A 19,449-nucleotide genomic window follows, 5' to 3' on the forward strand; every position below is an offset into this window, starting at 1 on the left:
GTGGCCTGCTCTCCCTGATTGGTGCCTCGGTTCCTTCCTGCCTGATAGGCTTCTGTGCTCATGCAACTTCTGGAGGAGACTCTGGTGGGAGCAACACACACAGAGGTGGGGCTGAAACCACAGTTGAGCCCCAGGGGCTGTGTGACTAAAGAAGAAGAGCTGAAATTCCTCCTCACAGCTGCACAAACCACAAAATTACACCTCTGCCGGTGGCTTCCTAAATTCAGCATCTGCAGAATGTCCAAATGGACAACAAGCACTCCTGCAGCTGAGATAGGTCTGGCTTTAGCATCTGTGGGCTTTGTGGGCATATACTCATGGTGGTTGGGCCAGATGTCTAAGTTTCCTCCATAACTCCCACAACAGGTCCAGGTGCACAACTACTAGTCTTGGGACCTGACCTCAGTGGATCTGCACTGGTGGCCTGGTGAAAACAATGCCTGAGAGACACCAGTGCCAATTGCCAGCATACCCACAGTTAAGGTGGGACCAAGAGCAGTGCTAACAACAGTGTACTTTGTGAGCCCACGCAATGACCAAAAGGGGACACAACAGAGCACATTCACAGGTGAACAACTCCAGAGGAGGAATACTCAGTGGATTCCCTTCCAGTGGGTGTGCTCCAATCCTGTCTACTTTGCACCACAGATCAGAAACACAGCTAAGAAACAGATGTGGGGGTCTCTACTCCAATAACTAAGGAGCAGACTCCACCCCTGCCAGAGCAGTAGCAATCACATAGCAAAGGGCAGGCCTTGCTCAACACCCAGGGCAGGCTCTGGGCACCACAACACCAGTCAAACCTTCTATCAAGGGGATAATGGCACAAGCCTCTAGACCAACCTCAGCTACCAGGGAGCAGACACCAGCAGCAAGAGAAATTGCGATCCTGTAGCCTGCAGAAAGGAGACCACAAACAGAAAATCTGATAAAATGAGGTGACAAAGGAATATTTTGCAGACAAAGAGGCAAGATAAAAACCTACAATAACAACCAAATGAAGAGGAGATAGGCAATCTACCTTAAAATGTATTCAGAGTAATGATAGTAAAAAGGATCCAAGATCTTGGAAAAAGAATGGAGGCATGAATTGAGAAGGCATAAGAAATGTTTAATGAAGACCAGGATGAAATAAAGAACACATAAACAGAGATGAACGTACAATAACTGAAATGGAAAAATACACTAGAAGCAAACAATAGCAAAATAACTGAGGTAGAAGAATGGATAAGTGAGCTAGAAGACAGAATGGTGGAAATCACTGCTGTGAAACAGAATAAAGAAAAAAACATGAAAACAAATAAGGACAGCCTCAGAGATCTCTGGGACAACATGAAATACATCAACATTTGAATTATAGGGGTCCCAGAAGGAGAAGAAAAAGAGAAAGGGCCTGAGAATATATTTGAAGAAATTATAATAAAAAAATTTCCTAACATGGGAAAGGAAATATAAACCCAAGTCCAGGAAGTGCAGAGAGTCCCATACAAGATAAACCCAAGAAGAAACATGCTGAGACACATATTAATCAAATTAACAAAAATTAAATACAAAAAAAAAATTTAAACAACAAGAGAAAAGAACAAGTAACATGATAGGGAATCCCCACAAGGTTATCAGTTCATTTTTCAGCAGAAACTTTGCAGGCCAGAAGGGAGTGGCATGATATATTTAAAGTGATGAAAGGGAAAAAACCTACAACCAAGATTACTCTACCCAGCAAGGCACTCATTCAGATTCAACAGAGAAATCAAAAGCTTTACAGACAAGCAAAAACAAAGAGAATTCAGCACTACCAAACCAGCTTTACAACAAATGCTAAAGGAACTTCTCTAGGAAGGGGAAATGGGAAATGCAAACAAAAAAACTACAATAGATACACACACAAAAAAGAAAAAGTAACCCAAACATAACACAAGATGCTCATCAAACCACAAGAGAAGAGAACAAAAGAGAAAAGGAAGAAAAAAGACCTACAAAAAAACCCAAAACAATTTAAAAAATGGCAATAAAAATATCAACATACATGTTGATAATTACTTTAAATGTAAATGGATTAAATGCTCCAACCAAAAGGCATAAGCTGGCTGAATGGATACTAAAACAAGACCTGTATATATGTTGTCTACAAGAGTCCCACTTCAGACCTAGGGACACATACAAACTAAAAGTGAGGGGATCAAAAAAGGTATTCCATGCAAATGGAAATCAAAAGAAAGCTGGAGTAACAATACTCATATCAAACAAAATACACTTTAAAATAAAGACTGTTATAAGAAAAAAAGGAATGACACCACATAATGATCAAGGGATTAATCCAAGAAGAAGATATAATTATTGTAAATATATATGCATCCAAAATAGGAGCACCTCAATACAAAGGCAAATGCTAACAGCCATAAAAGGGGAAATCGACAGTAACACAATAATAGTAAGGGACTTTAACACCCCACTTTCATCAATGGACAGATCATACAGACAGAAAATTAATAAGGAAACACAAGCCTTAAATGACACATTAGAACAGAAAGTCTTTATTGATAACTATAGGACATTCCATGTGACAGCAGAAGAATACATTTTTTTCTCAAAGGCACCTGGAACATTCTCCAGGGTAGATCACATCTGGGGCCAAAAATCAAGCCTCAGTAAATATACCAAAATTGAAATCATATCAAGCAACTTTTCTGATCACAAAGCTATGAGATTAGAAATCAATTTCAGGAAAAAAAATGTAAAAATCACAAACACATGAGGGCTAAACACTATGTTATTAAATAACCAACGGATCACTGAAGAAATCAAAGAGGAAATCAAAAAGTACCCAGAGATAAATGACAATGAAAACACCACGATCCAAAACCTATAGGACACATCAAAAGCAGTTCTAAGAGGGAAGTTTATAGGAATACAATCTTACCTCAAGAAATAAGAAGAATCTCAAATAAACAACCTAACTTTACAACTAAAGCAACTAGAGAAAGAAGAACAACCAGAACCCAAAATTAATAGAAGGAAAGAAATCATAAAGAACAGAGAAGAAATAAATGGAATAGAAACAAAGAACACAATAGAAAATATCAATGAAACTAAAAGCTGCTTTTTTGAAAAGATAAACAAAATTGATGAACTTTTAGCCAGACTCATCAAGAAAAAAAGGGAGAGGACTCAAATCAATAAAATTAGTAATGAAAAAGGAGAAGTTACAACTGTCAACACAGAAATACAAAGGATCATAAGAGACTACTACAGGCAACTATACACCAATAAAATGGATAACCTAGAAGAAATGGACAAATTATTTGAAAGGCACAACATTCCAAGACTGAACCAGGAAGAAATAGAAAATATGAACAGAGCAATCACAAGTACTGATATTGAAACTGTGATTAAAATCTTTCAACAAATAAAAACCCAGGACCAGAGAACTTCACAGGTGAATTCTATTACACTTTTAGAGAAGAGTTCACACCACTTTCTCAAAGTATTCCAAAAAAATTGCAGAGGAAAGAACATTTCCAAGCTCATTCTGTGGGGTCACCATCATTCTTAATCCGAAACCAGACAAAGATATCACAAAAAAAGAAAATTACAGGCCAATAACACTGATGAACATAGATGCAAATATCCTCAACAGAATACTAGCAAACTGAATCCAACAACACATTAAAAAGATCGTACACCATGATCAAGTGGGATTTATCCCAGGGATGCAAGGATTTTCAATATACACAAATCAATCAGTTTGAGATACCACATGAACAAACTGAGGACTAAAAACCATATGATCATCTCAGTGGATACAGAAAAAGCTTTTGACAAAATTCAACACCCATTTATGTTAAAAACATGGGAACATATGTATATGTATAACTGATTCACATTGTTATAAAGCAGAAACTAACACACCATTGTAAAGCAATTATATCCCAATAAAGATGTTAAAAAAAAAAAACACTCCAGGGCATAGAGGGCACCTACCTCAACATAATAAAGGCCACATATGACAAACCTACAGCAAACATCATTCTCAATGGTGAAAAACTGAAATCATTTCCTCTAAGTCTATGACCAAGACAAGGATGTCCACTCTTGTTACTATTATTCATCAAAGCTTTGAAAGTCCTAGCCACAGAAATCAGAGAAGAAAAAGAAATAAAAGGAATCCAAACTGTAAAAGAAGAAGTAAAACTGTCACTGCAGATGACTTGATACTATACATACAAAATCCTAAAGAGGCTACCAGAAAACTACTAGAGCTAATCAATGAATTTGGTAAAGTTGCAGGACACAAAATTAATGAACAGAAATCTCTTGCATTCCTATACACTAACAACAAATTTCAAAAAGAGAAATCAAGGAAACAATCCCATTTACCATCACATAATAAACAATAAAATACCTATGAATAAACCTACCTAAGGAGGAAAAAAACCTGTACTTAGAAAACTATAAGATACTGATGAAAGAAATCAAAGGTGACACAAACAGATGGAGAGACATACTATGTTATTGGATTGGAAGAAACGATATTGTGAAAATGACTATACTATCCAAAGCAATCTACATATTTGTCGCAATCCCTATCAAATGACCAATGGCATTTTTCAGAGAATTAGAACAAAATATTTTACAATTTGTATGGAAACACAAAAGATCTCAAATAGCCAAAGAAATCTTAAGAAAGAAAAGCTGAGCTGGAGGAATCAGGCTCCCTGACTTCAGATTATACTACAAAGCTACAGTAATCAAGACAGTATAGTACTGGCACAAAAACAGAAATATAGTTCAATGGAACAGGATATAAATTCCAGAGATAAACCCATGCACCTATGGTCACTTAATCTAGATATAAGGCAGCACAACTGGAGTATTAATTCCAAGTTAATGAGCTCATTTTCTTTTCCTAACTTAGAGAAAAGAGCAATAAATAACAGCTCTATAATAGAAATGGGGAAAACTATGTAGTCCATAGAATTTTAGAATTGCAAGGCAACTTCAAAGATTATCTAGGTCAGTTCTACCATCTCTCAGACTAGAAAACTGAGGTTTGATTAACTGTCAAGGTTGGCACAGTAGGAGCAGATCAGAGACAACTAGCCAGGATACTCAATTTACCAATGTTCCTGTTATTAATGAGGGTAAAATTCCCACTACATTTTGTGTTCTTTAAACTATTCATCTTTGAATGAAAAACATGAACCGGAAGTAGGTATCCTTTCAACCCCTTATTTCAAGGTCTTTATCATTTTCCTCCTCATTGGTTACAACAATAGCATTTCATCTATTCCCCTTGCTTTCAATCTTGCCCTGCTTCCACCAATTTTCTACATTACCAAAGGAATAATCTTATTAAGACTTGTATTTCTCACATCATTTCCCTGTTTAAACATCTTCAATGGCTTGCAGGAGAAAACAGACTCCTTAGTGTGACATGAAAGTTTCTTTTGTACCAATGTCTGCTCTCTGCTATCATTTCATCATTGCTTGATGCTTCTTCCTCAGATACCTAAGCACTTACAGTTCACAAGTCTACCAATCTCTTCTATATCTCGATACTTTTGCAAAGTCTATCGCCCCTGTCTGATGCACTGCTGTATCTTATTTTCATTAACACCATCCTCTCCCCTCCCCACCCAGGATGATTTTCCTGGCCAGGACAAGTCTTACCTAAACCACTCAGTCACAATGTTACTTCTTCCATAATGCCTTCCCCAAGCTGTCCTCCAGTTTCCTAGTCCTTTCCAAACACCCTGGGCTTAACTTGACCCCAGCGATTTTGATATTTATTATAATTTTGCATCTTTGACCACCTCCTTCAGAGCTGGGATAGCTTTCACGACTGATTCCAGTGACTGGTACAATGTTTTGTTGGCTCTCCGATCACCATTTGTCATCAAGCATATTACACTTAAACTTCAGGCCCCTCATTTGCATAAACAGTAGGAAGAAACCCTAGACATGTGTTCTTACAGTCACACTCTTTAGTGGAACTTGAAAAAGTAATTTTTGTATTTATTAAAGGAATCCCTCACCCCCAATTTTGTATATCTCAGGCCCCACAAAACCTGAAATGGTCTGGTAAGATAATAAATGACTATGGAATGAATGAACAGATATACTTTCAACAATGTATTAGCTCTATATTTCAAAAGTGCGCCACTTTATGCTAATATGCCTTTTTAGATTTGTTGCCTCATCTCTTAAAATAAGAGAATGCTACTTAGTCTCTGCCATTTTCCAGGCCAATTATGATAATAAAACTCTTAAGTACAAGAGTGGAATGTGTGCAGAGCACAGTCCAGTCTTGCCTGGAGAGTTTTGGGTTGGAGTCCCAGCTGAACAAGTGGTTGTCACTGAAAAGTGGTTTTAGGGCACTTCCCTTGGAGTCACTGTGGCTGGTCTCTTAGTGTCATAAGGAACTGTAGAGAAGGCAGAGAACTGACTTGCATGGATTCATTTGCTCATTTATCATATATCAATAATATGTATAAGATGTATATAAATTATGTATATATAATTACATAACATGTTTCAATTACTATGAACTTGAAACCTACATTCAAGTAAGAGGACAAAAATAAATAATGAAACAGGTGGTCTTAGACTGAGGTAACAGAAGAAATGGGAGAAATAAGTAGAAATAAATCATTCAAGACACTGAAAGTTGTAGTTTGGAAAATGTTTTTATTCAGGCTGCAGAAGGTCATTGGAGAATTTCAGTCAGGGAACTGATGAGTGCTGATTTACATTTTTAAAAGTAAATTATCCTACTGTGACAAGAATGATTTCATTGTGGGCAAGAGTAGAGTACATAAGACTGGTTATCTGTTAATATTGAACTCCTAGTGAGACAAGGAGAGCCTGGACTGGGGTGGTGGTAATGGATAGGAAGAAAAGAAAATAGATTTGAGATATATTTTAAAGTAGAGCCAGACAGAGAAAGATAAATATCCTATGATATCAATTATATGTGGAATCTAAAATATAGTACAAATGAACTTATTTACAAAACTGAAATAGAGTCACAGACATAGAAAACAAACTTATGGTTACCAAGGGGGAAGGGGGGCATAAATTGGGAGATCGGGATTGACATATACACACCACTATATGTAAAATAGATAATTGAAAAGAACACACTGAGTGTGCAGGATAGTGTGGTCTTTGTGAGCTTCCACCATGGCGTATCGGGGCCAGAGCCAGAAGGTGCAGAAGGTGATGGTGCAGCCAATCAATCTCATCTTCAGATACTTGCAAAATAGATCTCGGATTCAGGTCTGGCTTTATGAGCAAGTGAATATGCGGATAGAGGGCTGTATCATTGGTTTTGATGAGTATATGAACCTCGTATTAGATGATGCAGAAGAGATTCATTCTAAAACAAAGTCAAGAAAACAACTGGGTTGGATCATGCTAAAAGGAGGTAACATTACTCTGCTCCAAAGTGTCTCCAACTAGAAATGATCAATGAAGTGAGAAATTGTTGAGAAGGCAACAATTAGGTGTACAATTTTTTAGGTGTGCTTTTTAGAAGTGTAGTTCTAAAGCATTTATTCATATTGTTTTGCTCACCTTTATGTTATTACCAGATGACAATAAATGGTGTGGGATTGTTTCTTTTTAAAAAACAAAAAACAAAAAAAAAAAAAACCACACTGTATAGCACTGGGAACTCTACTCAATACCCTAATCAATACCTATATGGGAAAATAATCTAAAAAAGAGTGGATATAGGTATAAGTTTAACTGAGGGTTGATGTAAAGGCAGAAATCAGTGGTGACTTTTCTTTTTTTTTAATTTGATGGATGATGATACCATTTACTGAGATGAGGAAACAGCAAATGGGAGAAGTATCAAGATTTCTGTGAGAGTAAAGCAGGTGAGGACTTGTACCAAGTCTGACTCTAGATGGCAAACTTTCAAAATGTTTTACAGAGACAACAATCATAATAGCTATTCCAGTTTTCTCTCAGTTGAGCCTATTCCCCATATATCATATGAAATATACAGAAGGATATTTAGATGATTCTCTCTCTTTTCCTTCTACTTCATTCTGTTAAACATTTAGTGGTATACTACGTTACAATTCAGCCGCAAGGTCTAGCCATCTCACGGTCTCTTACATTCTCTCACTTTCCTTTATTTAAGTCCAACATTGTGCCTTGCTGATTCCAAGTTGCCTATAATTTATGCATGAGATAAGTGAAATTGGATTCCTATAACATGCCAGGGATACTATTGATAAGGAAACAGCAGATACACTCTAAAACAATTAGTGGGGTACTAAGGAAAGCTATTATGTAAAAATGCCAGGATACTTATCTTTGGGTTATAGCTATCCCTTTATACCAAATATTAGTTATCACATGGAGGATTTAAAAAATTCTGTCCCTCATGTTGAGTATGGATATTTCTAATACAACACACTTATAAACACACATAGCTATTTATTTATGTCATTCAGTGCAATACTACTCTGATACTCAGATAATGTAAAGGTAGAAGAGTCTATAAATACTACAAAAATATTAAATTATTGCATGTTGTAAAGTACTGTGATGAAGATAAAGGTACTATGATATGATATGATGATAGTGTTGCTGTTAATTCAACAAAAAGTTCAATTTACCTGATTATAATTTACTACTAAAGATTTAGCACTCTTTGAAAACCCCCTTTGCTGACAATAACATTAATGCTGACACGGAGAGGACAAGAAGATGAGAAAGGCAATAGGAAAATAAAGAAGAAAAAGAAAAGGGGATACAAGGGATTAATTTTATATCTTTTTGACACTGAACTTTGGTGTGATGGATTAGGGTCCTCCAGAAAATGTCAGGTTGTCCTCCCATTTCATGACTTTCCTCTTATCCCTTCACAAGATTCTTTCCATATCTCTCTTGGATCTTTAAGATATTCAAACTTACTTATGTAGGATGTTACAAAGAGACATAGGTTGAAACCAGATTTGTAGTAGAATGTAGATGATTTTAATATTGCCTGCTAGTCTCACCACTTGGATTTGAGTCTGACCACGAGTGTAATTTAAGTGGAAGCCCAGCCTTTTGCTCTGCCTATCAGTCCAGCACACTATTTTCCCCTAGCAATTATTTCTGGTTATATTAGTCTAATAAACAAGTTAATGGTTTCCTTGGAAAGATTCCTGCCTTTTTTTTTTCCTCATGCATTTCTAAGCTTTTAATCTAAAACCAGACAAAGATTTATTTCCCAGAACTTAGAATTTTATTTTATTTGAATACTGGAGTAGCAAAGTTGCCAATAATTAAGTCAAAGTTGCCAGTAATTAAGTCACCTTTAGCCAACTTGTGATGTTTCTTCCTCTTATCAAACTCATCACAACTATTTACTTTTTGTACTTATTTTAGGAAAATTTTAGAAACTCAGCCATAAAGTTGGCATGTTGAACAGGAATTATACTTTTGATTTGCAATTTAAAAAAAAATATTTGTTTTATTTAATATTTTTGGCTGCATTGGGTCTTCATTGCTGTGCACGGGCTTTCTCCAGTTGCGGGGAGCAGAGGTTGCTCTTCATTGCAGTGCGTGGGCTTCTCATTGTGGTGGCTTCTCTTGTTGTGGAGCACAGGCTCTAGGTGTGAAGGCTTCAGCGGTTGTGGCACGCAGGCTCAGTAGCTGTGGCTCGTGTGCTCTAGAGTGCAGGGTCAGTAGTTGTGGTGCACGGGCTTAGTTGCTCTGAGGCATGTGGGATCTTCCAGGACAAGGGCTCAAACCCATGTCCCCTGCATTGGCAGGTGGATTCGTAATCACTGCACCACCAGGGAAGCCCCCTGCAACTTATTTTAAATGTAGGAAAATAACCTTAATTTTATAAACTGTGGCACTTTATTTCCTAAATATTTCCTCTAGTATATTAAGGAAAAATATATTTTAAAAATGTACAGGGGCTTCCCTGGTGGTGCAGTGGTTGAGAGTCCACCTGCCAATGCAGGAGACATGGGTTCGTGCCCCGGTCCAGGAAGATCCCACATGCCACGGAGCGGCGAGGCTCGTGAGCCATGACCACTGAGCATGCGTGTCCAGAGCCTGTGCTCCACAACAGGAGAGGTCACAACAGTGAGAGGCCTGCATACCGCAAAAATCAAAAACAAAAACAAAAACTGACCCAAATACTTAAGTACTTAAATACAGAACTGAGAGCAAGAGGGGAACTAATCAACTTCCTCTTCCGTCTTGTAGGCATTCTGCTATGATTCTTGACCAATTAGTGTATAAAAACAAAGTTCGTTTAATGTCTTGGGTGGATGAAACTTTCCCAGGTAGAAATTGCCCCAGTGTTGATCACAAGAAAAATAGATGTAACATAATGGATTCAGGGCCATATCCAAGAGTAGATTTGTTTTCATGATATGCATGTGATGATTATCTCTCATATGCTTTTTACAGTTGCTTTGTAGGTTGTCAACTTAAAGAAAGATGCACAACATAAGAGTTGTGAGTTTAAGCTTTATACAGGGTCTTACTGAGGACTATAGCCTGGGAAACAGTCACTCAGCCAGCTCTGAGAAAAGTGCTCCAGAAGTTTTCTGGAGAAGCCAGAAGCCAGTCTATATATGATTTTTGGATAGGGAATACCTGCAGTCAAGCATACATCTTGGTAAAAGATTACAGCTAATCACAAATAACAGACATCTCAGGTTAATGATTTTAGTGCTTTCTTATGTATGGGAAGATTCAAGAATCTGGAGTCATTGAAATTCTCCTGAGATGTGCTTCTAACAATCTAAGGGCTTGTTTTTCCAAAGCACAGAGCACCTCATCCTGTTGTTTATACTGATTCTTCTCAGGGTGAGCTGTCAGTGGACAACCTCAATGGGTTATGACTTAACTCTTGTGGAATTATGTGGTGAGCAACGCTTTTTGTTCTTCTTTTTCACAAAGAAAAAGAAGAACTTTGGGATCATTTTATGAGGCCTACCCAGCACTGATGGAAAATTAGCCTCATTTTTGGGCTCAATTTGTAGTTCAAGAATTCATGTAAAACTTTTATTACTCTAAGAAGTACTCACTGATCCTACCCAGAAATCTTAAATAGCATCTATATTTAAAATTATAACAGTAATGATTATTTTACATTTACATAGTAATGTGGCATAGAATATATAAAATACCTCTATGTGTTATCATTTTCTAAAGTCTATGTTACATAAAGATGAATATTTCTTTATGATTTTTCTGTTAACTATTATAAACCTGTGTGAAAAAACAAGCATTATTATTCTGGTAGGGAAAATAAGGCATAGAAAAATGATAATTGACTTGCCTCTGATTACACAGACTAATAACTCAGCTGGTCCTGACTCTGGGTACTGCTCTGATTTCATGATTAACTAATACTCTAAGACCTCCAAGGCAGACGGTCATCATTTTATTATTCATTGTTTGGTAATCTTCTAATTAATGTGTTGACTTGCATGCTTATTCAAATGCTGGGAGGAAGATAGTTTCCATTCTTCATCTTTTCCTCTAATGAATCTTTTCCACCTGGTGCTTTTTGCTCTTGACAGAATCCTCAGCTTTCTTAAAGAATTGGTGTCTTTTTTGCTTGGGATGTGGGGGGAGGGCAATTACCAAGTGCCCTCTAGGAATTAGTCTTAGTGTGAACATGGTGGCAGAGATTGATGACAGATGAAGATGTTATCAGCAGAACAAAGCAAAACAAATAAGACCAAACTCTTTTCTTCATTCAAGGTGTTTAAATTGTTATGAGAAAAAAAAAGAAATTTCCTCCCTGTAAATGTGAAAGAATTAATTGAAAAATTTTCATAATGATGGACAAGGACTGTTATACTCTTATTTCTTACATAAGTTTGGCTACTTACCCTCTGTTGATTTTCAAAGGTACTCACTTTTTGAACTGTTTGCAGGGAGAGATCTCACTAACACATGCTGGACAGACCAGTTTTCAGCTTATTTGGTATCTAGAGCATTAAAATGTGACATCTGGAAATTGTGATGTTGGGAGCCAGTGGAAGCTAAGTGTTTTTCTTTTTCAGTTCACTGTTCTGTTATGTTTGGTTAAAATTTGTCTTTATTTCTAGACTTTAGATTGGTTGAGATTCAATAGGCAGTAGATTTTCAAATTTCTCATTGACATGATTTCTTATACAATAGATGTTCTAATGCTCGGTCAATGAACTATTATGCCTTAAGAAATAGTTCATGCTTCTCATATTTATTAGAAATTAACCTATCACTTAAGCTCTAATAAAACTACCAACTACTTCAAAATTTGAAACTTTAAGTTATCAACTTTATTTAGAGTTAAATTTGGAAAATTGTTGCTGTGTTACTTTCATTATAAATTATAGATTTATTTTAGTGTTTGAAAATAACAGTGATTATTTAAATCTTGTCTTTTTAGAGATAATAAATCTCGGAGATATGAAGAGTCTTCTCAAAGTTAAATAACTAGTTTATATCAGAGCCAGACCTAGGGCTTAGTATATCTAATTATACAGGAATTGTCTCCTCAAATACATTGCATACAGGGTGTTTTTTTTTTTTTTTTGGTACATGCATAAGGAAGAGTTGTTTCCAATACTCTCTGAATGTCCTTAGGGCAGGGACTGTGTCTTGTTAAATTCTATATACCCAATGCACAAACTTGTGCTTGCCATATAATAGATGATTACTTAATATTTATTAAAGCCCTCTTGACACTGTTGAATGTTATTATTAAAATATGTTTTTTAGATTGGCATTTTCTTATGTACCTTCTGTATGATTCAGCAATTCCTCTCTTAGTATTTATCAAAAGAAAAAAAAAAGGAATAAAAGGTCCACAGAAAGCTTGTACATAAACATTCTTCATAGCTTTAATCATAATAGCTCCAAACTGAAAATAACCCAAATGTTTATCAACAGATGAACGGATAAACAAATTGTACATTCATATATTCTATATCTTCATTAAAGCAGAGGTTTCATGTTGTATACACTTGCTAAAACTCATTGAACTGTATATTAAAAAAGAGGCATTTTATTATATGCATATTGAATTTCAATAGAGATGAAATAAAAATTATAAATGTAATTTTCTATATCTGATTTTAACAAGTGCAAAATTCTATGGAGTAGTTGATATCAGTATATTAATATCTTCTATTTATATCATAATCTGCAGTTAAATGTGTGAAATCTGTTAACCCAGGCTGGTGAAGACAGGATCTTTTGGAAATATTCTTTCCAATAAACTTACTTACACCTAGTAAGCACATTATCTGATACATATAAATGAGAAATCAGTATAATGTTTATTTTAAAATATTACTCATTGAATCATATACATGGCATTCCTTCTAGTGTGTTCTTGCTTTGATGACTTACTTAGTTGTTAAATATAGGTAAAGATAGTCACTCTTTCCTTATTTAGGAGATTATTATCTAAAAACTTCAAAGCTTCATATTCCTATATTTTTTAAAGCGGACTCATTATCTATGTCATGTGTAGTGCCCCAAATTTCCCTACATAGTGAATACAACATTTTCACTTGGATAATGTTAATCTTTCAGGTTTGGAAAGCAAGAAACAAATTACTGTTTTTTATATATATATATATATATATATTTGCTTTTAATAACTGGCAATGTCTCACACATATAAAACTGTGTGAGAGATTGCCAGTTATTAAAGGCAAAATTCAGTATGTATTTATCAGTCATATTTAACGGAGCACATAAACTAGGAATTGACAACCTTGGTGAGAAACAATAACCCACTTAGAGAATTTATGTTGACAAAAAATACCTCAACAGACAGATCATGAGAGGACACAATTTTTCTTTTTAATGTGAATTTTAAAGGTTCATTACATTGTTTGTCTTAGTAAATATTCAAGACTTTATTACTCATAAATACAACCCTTTTAAGAATAAAGTTCATTCTTACTTCCTGTCTCTGTCATCTTATCTCTGGGTAATAAGCTTTAAAACTTGGTCACCTGCTTTGTAAACTAATGCTTTATTTTAATTGTTAAAAAAACCAGAAAATGCCATTTCGGATTTAAAGTCTATCCTTTCCAAAAAAAACATGAAATTACCATGAAGGCGGAGAAAGAAGAAGAAGAAAGAGAAGGACAAGGAGAAGAAGGAGAAAGAGAAAAAAAGGAAGAAAGCTTTGAATTTTTCTTAAATTCAGCAGGTTGGCAGGGCCTGAAAGCAGATTCAGGACATTATGTGTAATATATAGAGCGGATTAAGCAATTTTCCTCAGTAATGCTTGGCTTCACCTCCTGTGTGCAAACGGATTTATTCTAGAAGCAAGGCCAATTGAAATCTTCAAACCAGCAGAGTTCATCTTTTTCTCTATTTCAATTCCTTCCACTCCTGAGAGCCTGTGATATGCCCAGTGCTGTGAGAGACCTCAGTGTACAACAGTGAACAAGACATGATTTCTAACCTCAAGCCACTAAAGAACTCACAACCTGTTTTGGAAAATGATACAAATACACCATCAGTGTGATAAATATGATACGAACATGAACAGAGTTAGTTACGAGCACAAAGGTGGAAATATTTCATTTGAGGAAGACATGATAGAGCCTTGAAAAGATGGGAAGGTATTCACCTGGCTGGTTCAATCCATTCACTTAATTATTCAACAGAAAATGCTGCGCCTCTACTCTGCAATGGCTCCTGTATTTGGCACTGGGTTTGCAGGGGTGATCAAAGACTAGCATCATTCCTTACTCCCAGGTTTACAGTCACACAAATAACTACATTTGCACACTGTGGAAGATACTATGTGTGAAAGGTTCAGGATGTAATGAGCGTATATAGGGGACTCTTTTAGAGGAACCTGGCAGGAGCATGTCAGGAAAGACTCTCTGAGGAAGTGAGTTTGGGGCTGGGATCCAAAGATAAATTGGAGTTAATTTAGGCAATGGCAGGGAATAGGGAAGAGTGCACTAGGCACAAAGGCTATGGCAGGTGGGTGCATGGCTTATTCATGCAGTGGGAACAATGTGGTGTGGCTGGTGAACGGATTGCAGAGGAGAGGAATGTGAGAGGCCAGAGATGGCCTTAGGGAGTAGATCACCCAAAACCCTATGAACTAGTTAAAGATGTTGCACATTTTCTCAAGAGATTCAAACAGAAGAAATACCTGGACAGATTGCTTTAAAAAATGCTTTTGCTGCAGTTTGAATAAGCCCCTGTCAAGAAGCTATGACATTGCATCCACACGAGAGACTTGAGCTAGGTAAAGATAGAGAGAAATGAAGAACAGATAAATTTAAAATTATGAGGTAAAATAAACAACATTTAGTAATGGATTGGCTATGGAGAAAGAAGAGAGAGCCAAGGATGACCCATGAGGTTCTGGCTTGAAGAACTGGATGGACGAGAGTGCTGTTCAATAGGGAACAATGGAAGGAGAACAGATGGGGAGACGCTCAGGGGTTTGGCTTTGAACTGGCTGTTCAGGGTATCTCTGGAACATGCAAGTGAGGACAATGTGAACTGGATATATCAACCTGGGCCTAAGAGTCCTGGACTACTGTTTTATATGTAAAAGTCACAAAAATATGTCTGGTAACTGAAGACCATGGGATGAGTGGAACTGCACAAGGAGAGTATAGAGTGAAAAGAGGAAAGGACAGAAGAACGTGCCTGGAAGGGGATTTGACATCTAAGGATTGTGTTGAGAAAACGGAGTCAGCAAAGAAGAAAGAGAAGGAGCAGCCAGAAAAATAAGGGACACGCGATATCATAGAAGTTAGCGAGGAGAGTGTTTATACAAAGAGTGGTCAAATGGGTTTAGTATTGGTGCCACTCATGTAAGATCAGGGCTAAAGATGCCCACTGATTTAAGTCACTTAGAAGTCACAGGTAACCCCATGGAGAATTGTCACAGTAAGGTCATGGGGTTGCAAGCTAGATAGGAGTGGGTTGAATACTGAAAGGAGATTCAGAAAACTCGCAAAGTAAGTGTTAACTAATCTCTAAAAGGATTTGGGTGGGAAGGAATTAGTGTAAATATGGAGCAAAAGAGAGCTTTTACTAAAATTTTAAGGTGCTTTATAGTTTATGAAATAGATTCACATATTGCTTCTACTCCTATAATCTGTCCACTTACTTCTGGCATTTTGATATCTTCTTTCTGTTCCTTTCAATTCATACCTTTACTTGTCATACCATAATGCAACCTTGCCATTGTGTTTACCTAAGACTCCATCCCTCCATTTCAGCTTAAATGTTCTATTTTACTTGGTTGCAGCACTTGTGTGTATCTTGTACCTTTGAATATCAATTCGCAATTTGACCTACTTTTGGCTTCTGTTTTTCATTCCTTGGTTGACTGAACCCATCAACCATGCCTAGTGCCCCTCCAGGTTTTCCTGGGTCTTTTGTTCTTTGGCATAGTAGCCATGCCAGCTGAGACACTGAAGTGCATGACTAGACTGTTCCTAATGCTTGACATTCCACAGTAAGTGTTTAATAACTTTAGGTAAACGATTGTTCTCTTCCAAAAAAGTCAAGTATCTCCACAGATGGTAATATATTAAGCTAATTGAGAATCATCACCTTAATCCACTTTATTTCCCCCTTTTAAATGAATGCTAGCCAACCATACCTTCCTATAGGTGTTGACATGCAGAAATAGAATTTTTATCAAGAGAGAAGTTGGAGAGGGTTCAGAGATTTGACTCTGTCACTTCTCTGATACCTCAATATCCTTATTGGTAAATGAAGGAAATAATTATTGTGTATGCTTTTAAGAAGACTGATTAAACCATAATTAATTAATGATTAATAATTATTATCTGAAAGTTGAATGGAATTTGATATTTTTTATTGGGTATGGTGATTTATGTCATATTGATGTTATCTTTTCTTTGCTTCCAAAACTTCTAAATGGGGCTTCCCTGGTGGCGCAGTGGTTGAGAGGCCGCCTGCCGATGCAGGGGACATGGGTTCGTGCCCCGGTCCGGGAAGATCCCACATGACGCAGAGCGGCTGGGCCCGTGAGCCATGGCTGCTGAGCCTGCACATCCGGAGCCTGTGCTCCGCAATGGGAGAGGCCACGACAGTGAGAGGCCCGCGTACCGCAAAAAGAAACAACAACAACAACAAAAAACAAAGCTTCTAAATGGACATTGCAGTCTACTTTGCCAATGTCTTTACCAGTCAGTGCATCTTGCCATATTATGCCATAAGTGGCATATAAATGGCATAAGCTGAATATAAGACTTTTCCTGAAAGTGTTAGGTCATGTGACAAAATTTCTTGGTAAGTTAAATAGAAAGAGATTCTTGTTCCTCCTCAGACCCATGTAATATTGTTCTGACTTTTATAATAATCCATGAAAATAATGTTACTTAAAACAGATGCATTATAATGTACTCTCAAAATGACCGTTTGAGATTAATATGATTTTATAAATGAGTACTCAATTTCATTATATAATTTGCATGAAATCACCCTACAAGTAAGTAGCAAAGTCAGAAATAAAACCTAGGTTTCCCTAGTTCAATTTCTCTGCTCTTTGGAATGTTTTCTCACATGGCCAAGTAGAGTAGAGCCATATGCATACATCAATCACTATGAATTTGTGGGGTGCTCCTAAACCAGTGCTGGGGAAAATATGCTCAGTTCTCATGTAAGTGTTCAGAGACCAGCTTAAAATTTTTCGTTAACTTCAAACACGATTTAGCCAAATGCATTAAATAATAGAGGGCTTACTATTTTATTCTTATTTATTTTGCAAGACAAAAATGTGTGATAGAACACTTCCACATCAGTGTTCTCAGATGATGCTGACACAGAACACATATGTTCAGCAAGCAGATCAGAGTGTTATATTGCCAAAAAATGATATGGCAGTCTATTTCTAATTTTCAAGAAGGTTAATTTTCTCAGTTATAAAGAAGTTTTTTTCTTATTTATAAGCATTTACAGATATCAATTGTTAATTTTCCAAGTTTTATTTTTGCTTCAATATTTTCTGTAAACTTCTGGCTACAACTTACCTGTTAATGAATGTTAACAAATGGCAAAAACTAAATGAAAACAAATAAGAAAATAATATTAACAATTTAGGAACAGTTGATTAGTTCCAAAACTGCTTTTTTTTATGAACAAGATTGCTAAGGTTGTGATTTTACATTGCACATTGGTAACAGTTAAATTTGGGGAAAATTGCTCCTGTTCTTACTAAAATATTTTATCATCTCATAGTGTTCCTCATAAGGATATAATGGACCATGAAAAGTAATATCATTTCAAGAACATTACCATCTCAGCCTTGGACCATAGTTTTTATGAATTAACTTGAATAATGCATAAAATACAACATTAGTAAATTTCTCAGGGCAGTTAGTTGTTATTTTACAACTGGCTTTGGATGCCTTAGGGAAATGGTTTAAATTGCTTCTATTATTTCTCACTGCTGCCTAATGAAGAGACCCAAAATTTAGTCTGATAAAACAAAAGTCATTTTATTACTGTAGGGAGTTTAAGGGATTTGTAGGCTGATCAAAGGATAAGAGGTGAGAGAAGTCTATACATACGTTATTGGGCTGTGCTTTGACAGGTTCAAACATGGGGGAAATCCCTCACAGCAGGAGTCTGTCCAGAAGCTACTGAGGGGGGTTATGTATCTAGAGTATCTAGGTGACGTTGTACAAGCAGCACAGTGGAAAGTCTTTGAGTCAGAAAGCTCTGAAGAACAGTGGCATCTTTTGAGTCTTTTAACCACAGGCTTATCTTACTTACGGCTGGCAGATGTTGGGTGAGATTTCTCAGGGGTTATGCAAAGCAGGCAGGTTCTAAATGGTTAAAAATCTGCTTGTTTAAGCTATTTTTAAAGCAATTGGTTTTGTAAAAAATTGAACTTGGCACTGGAGGGATTTTGAACTAACAGGTCTCAGTCTGTAGTGAAGAATAAAACAACCTAAGGACCAAAACAGAGAGGCCATCTTTCTGGCTCATTTATATGACAGTTATGCTTAAAATTCTGAGGGTCAGGACATATGTCAGATATAGTGGGAATGGCTCATGTCTGCTCTTTGTTGTCTGAGCACTCATCTGGTTAGAGGGGGTTAGATGAGTCAACTGGAGCCTTATATCTGGAGCCTCAGTTCTGTCTGTCAGCCTGATTCCTGGGTTCTTCTCCACATGAGATGTCCTGGGACTGAAATATCCAAGAGTGCTTCTTCAATCAGATTTCACTCATACTTCTGGTGCTTGGTCTTTGGTGTCTTAAATAACTGGGAACTAGTCAAGTACCTCTCTCTTCCTCTTTCTCTCTCCCTCTCTCTCTCCATGTGGTTTGTTTTTGGTTCCTCACAGCATGATGGCTTGAAGGTGTAGGGCTTCTTACCAAGTGGCTGGTTTCCCCTAGCCCAAGCATTTCAAGAGATCTATGTGTAATCTACTAGGCTTCTTATGATCGAACCTTGGAAA

General features: G+C 36.6%; 1 protein-coding gene across 1 annotated transcript; it reads left to right on the forward strand.

Annotated features, from left to right (window-relative positions):
* The first annotated feature begins 7,151 nt into the window (after positions 1 to 7,151).
* On the forward strand, positions 7,152 to 7,492 carry LOC109550195 (small nuclear ribonucleoprotein E-like). Its single transcript, XM_019936408.3, has one exon. The coding sequence runs from the start codon at positions 7,183 to 7,185 to the stop codon at positions 7,459 to 7,461; it is 279 nt and encodes a 92-aa protein (XP_019791967.1). The 5' UTR covers positions 7,152 to 7,182; the 3' UTR covers positions 7,462 to 7,492.
* Positions 7,493 to 19,449: the final 11,957 nt, after the last annotated feature.

This window comes from Tursiops truncatus, chromosome 18, assembly GCF_011762595.2.
Source record: "Tursiops truncatus isolate mTurTru1 chromosome 18, mTurTru1.mat.Y, whole genome shotgun sequence".
Classification (NCBI taxonomy): Eukaryota; Metazoa; Chordata; class Mammalia; order Artiodactyla; family Delphinidae; genus Tursiops; species Tursiops truncatus.

What these genes read in the sequence shown, in the direction of transcription:
- LOC109550195 (XM_019936408.3), top strand. Translation starts at nt 7,183, where the DNA reads ATGGCGTATCGGGGCCAGAGCCAGAAGGTGCAGAAGGTGATGGTGCAG.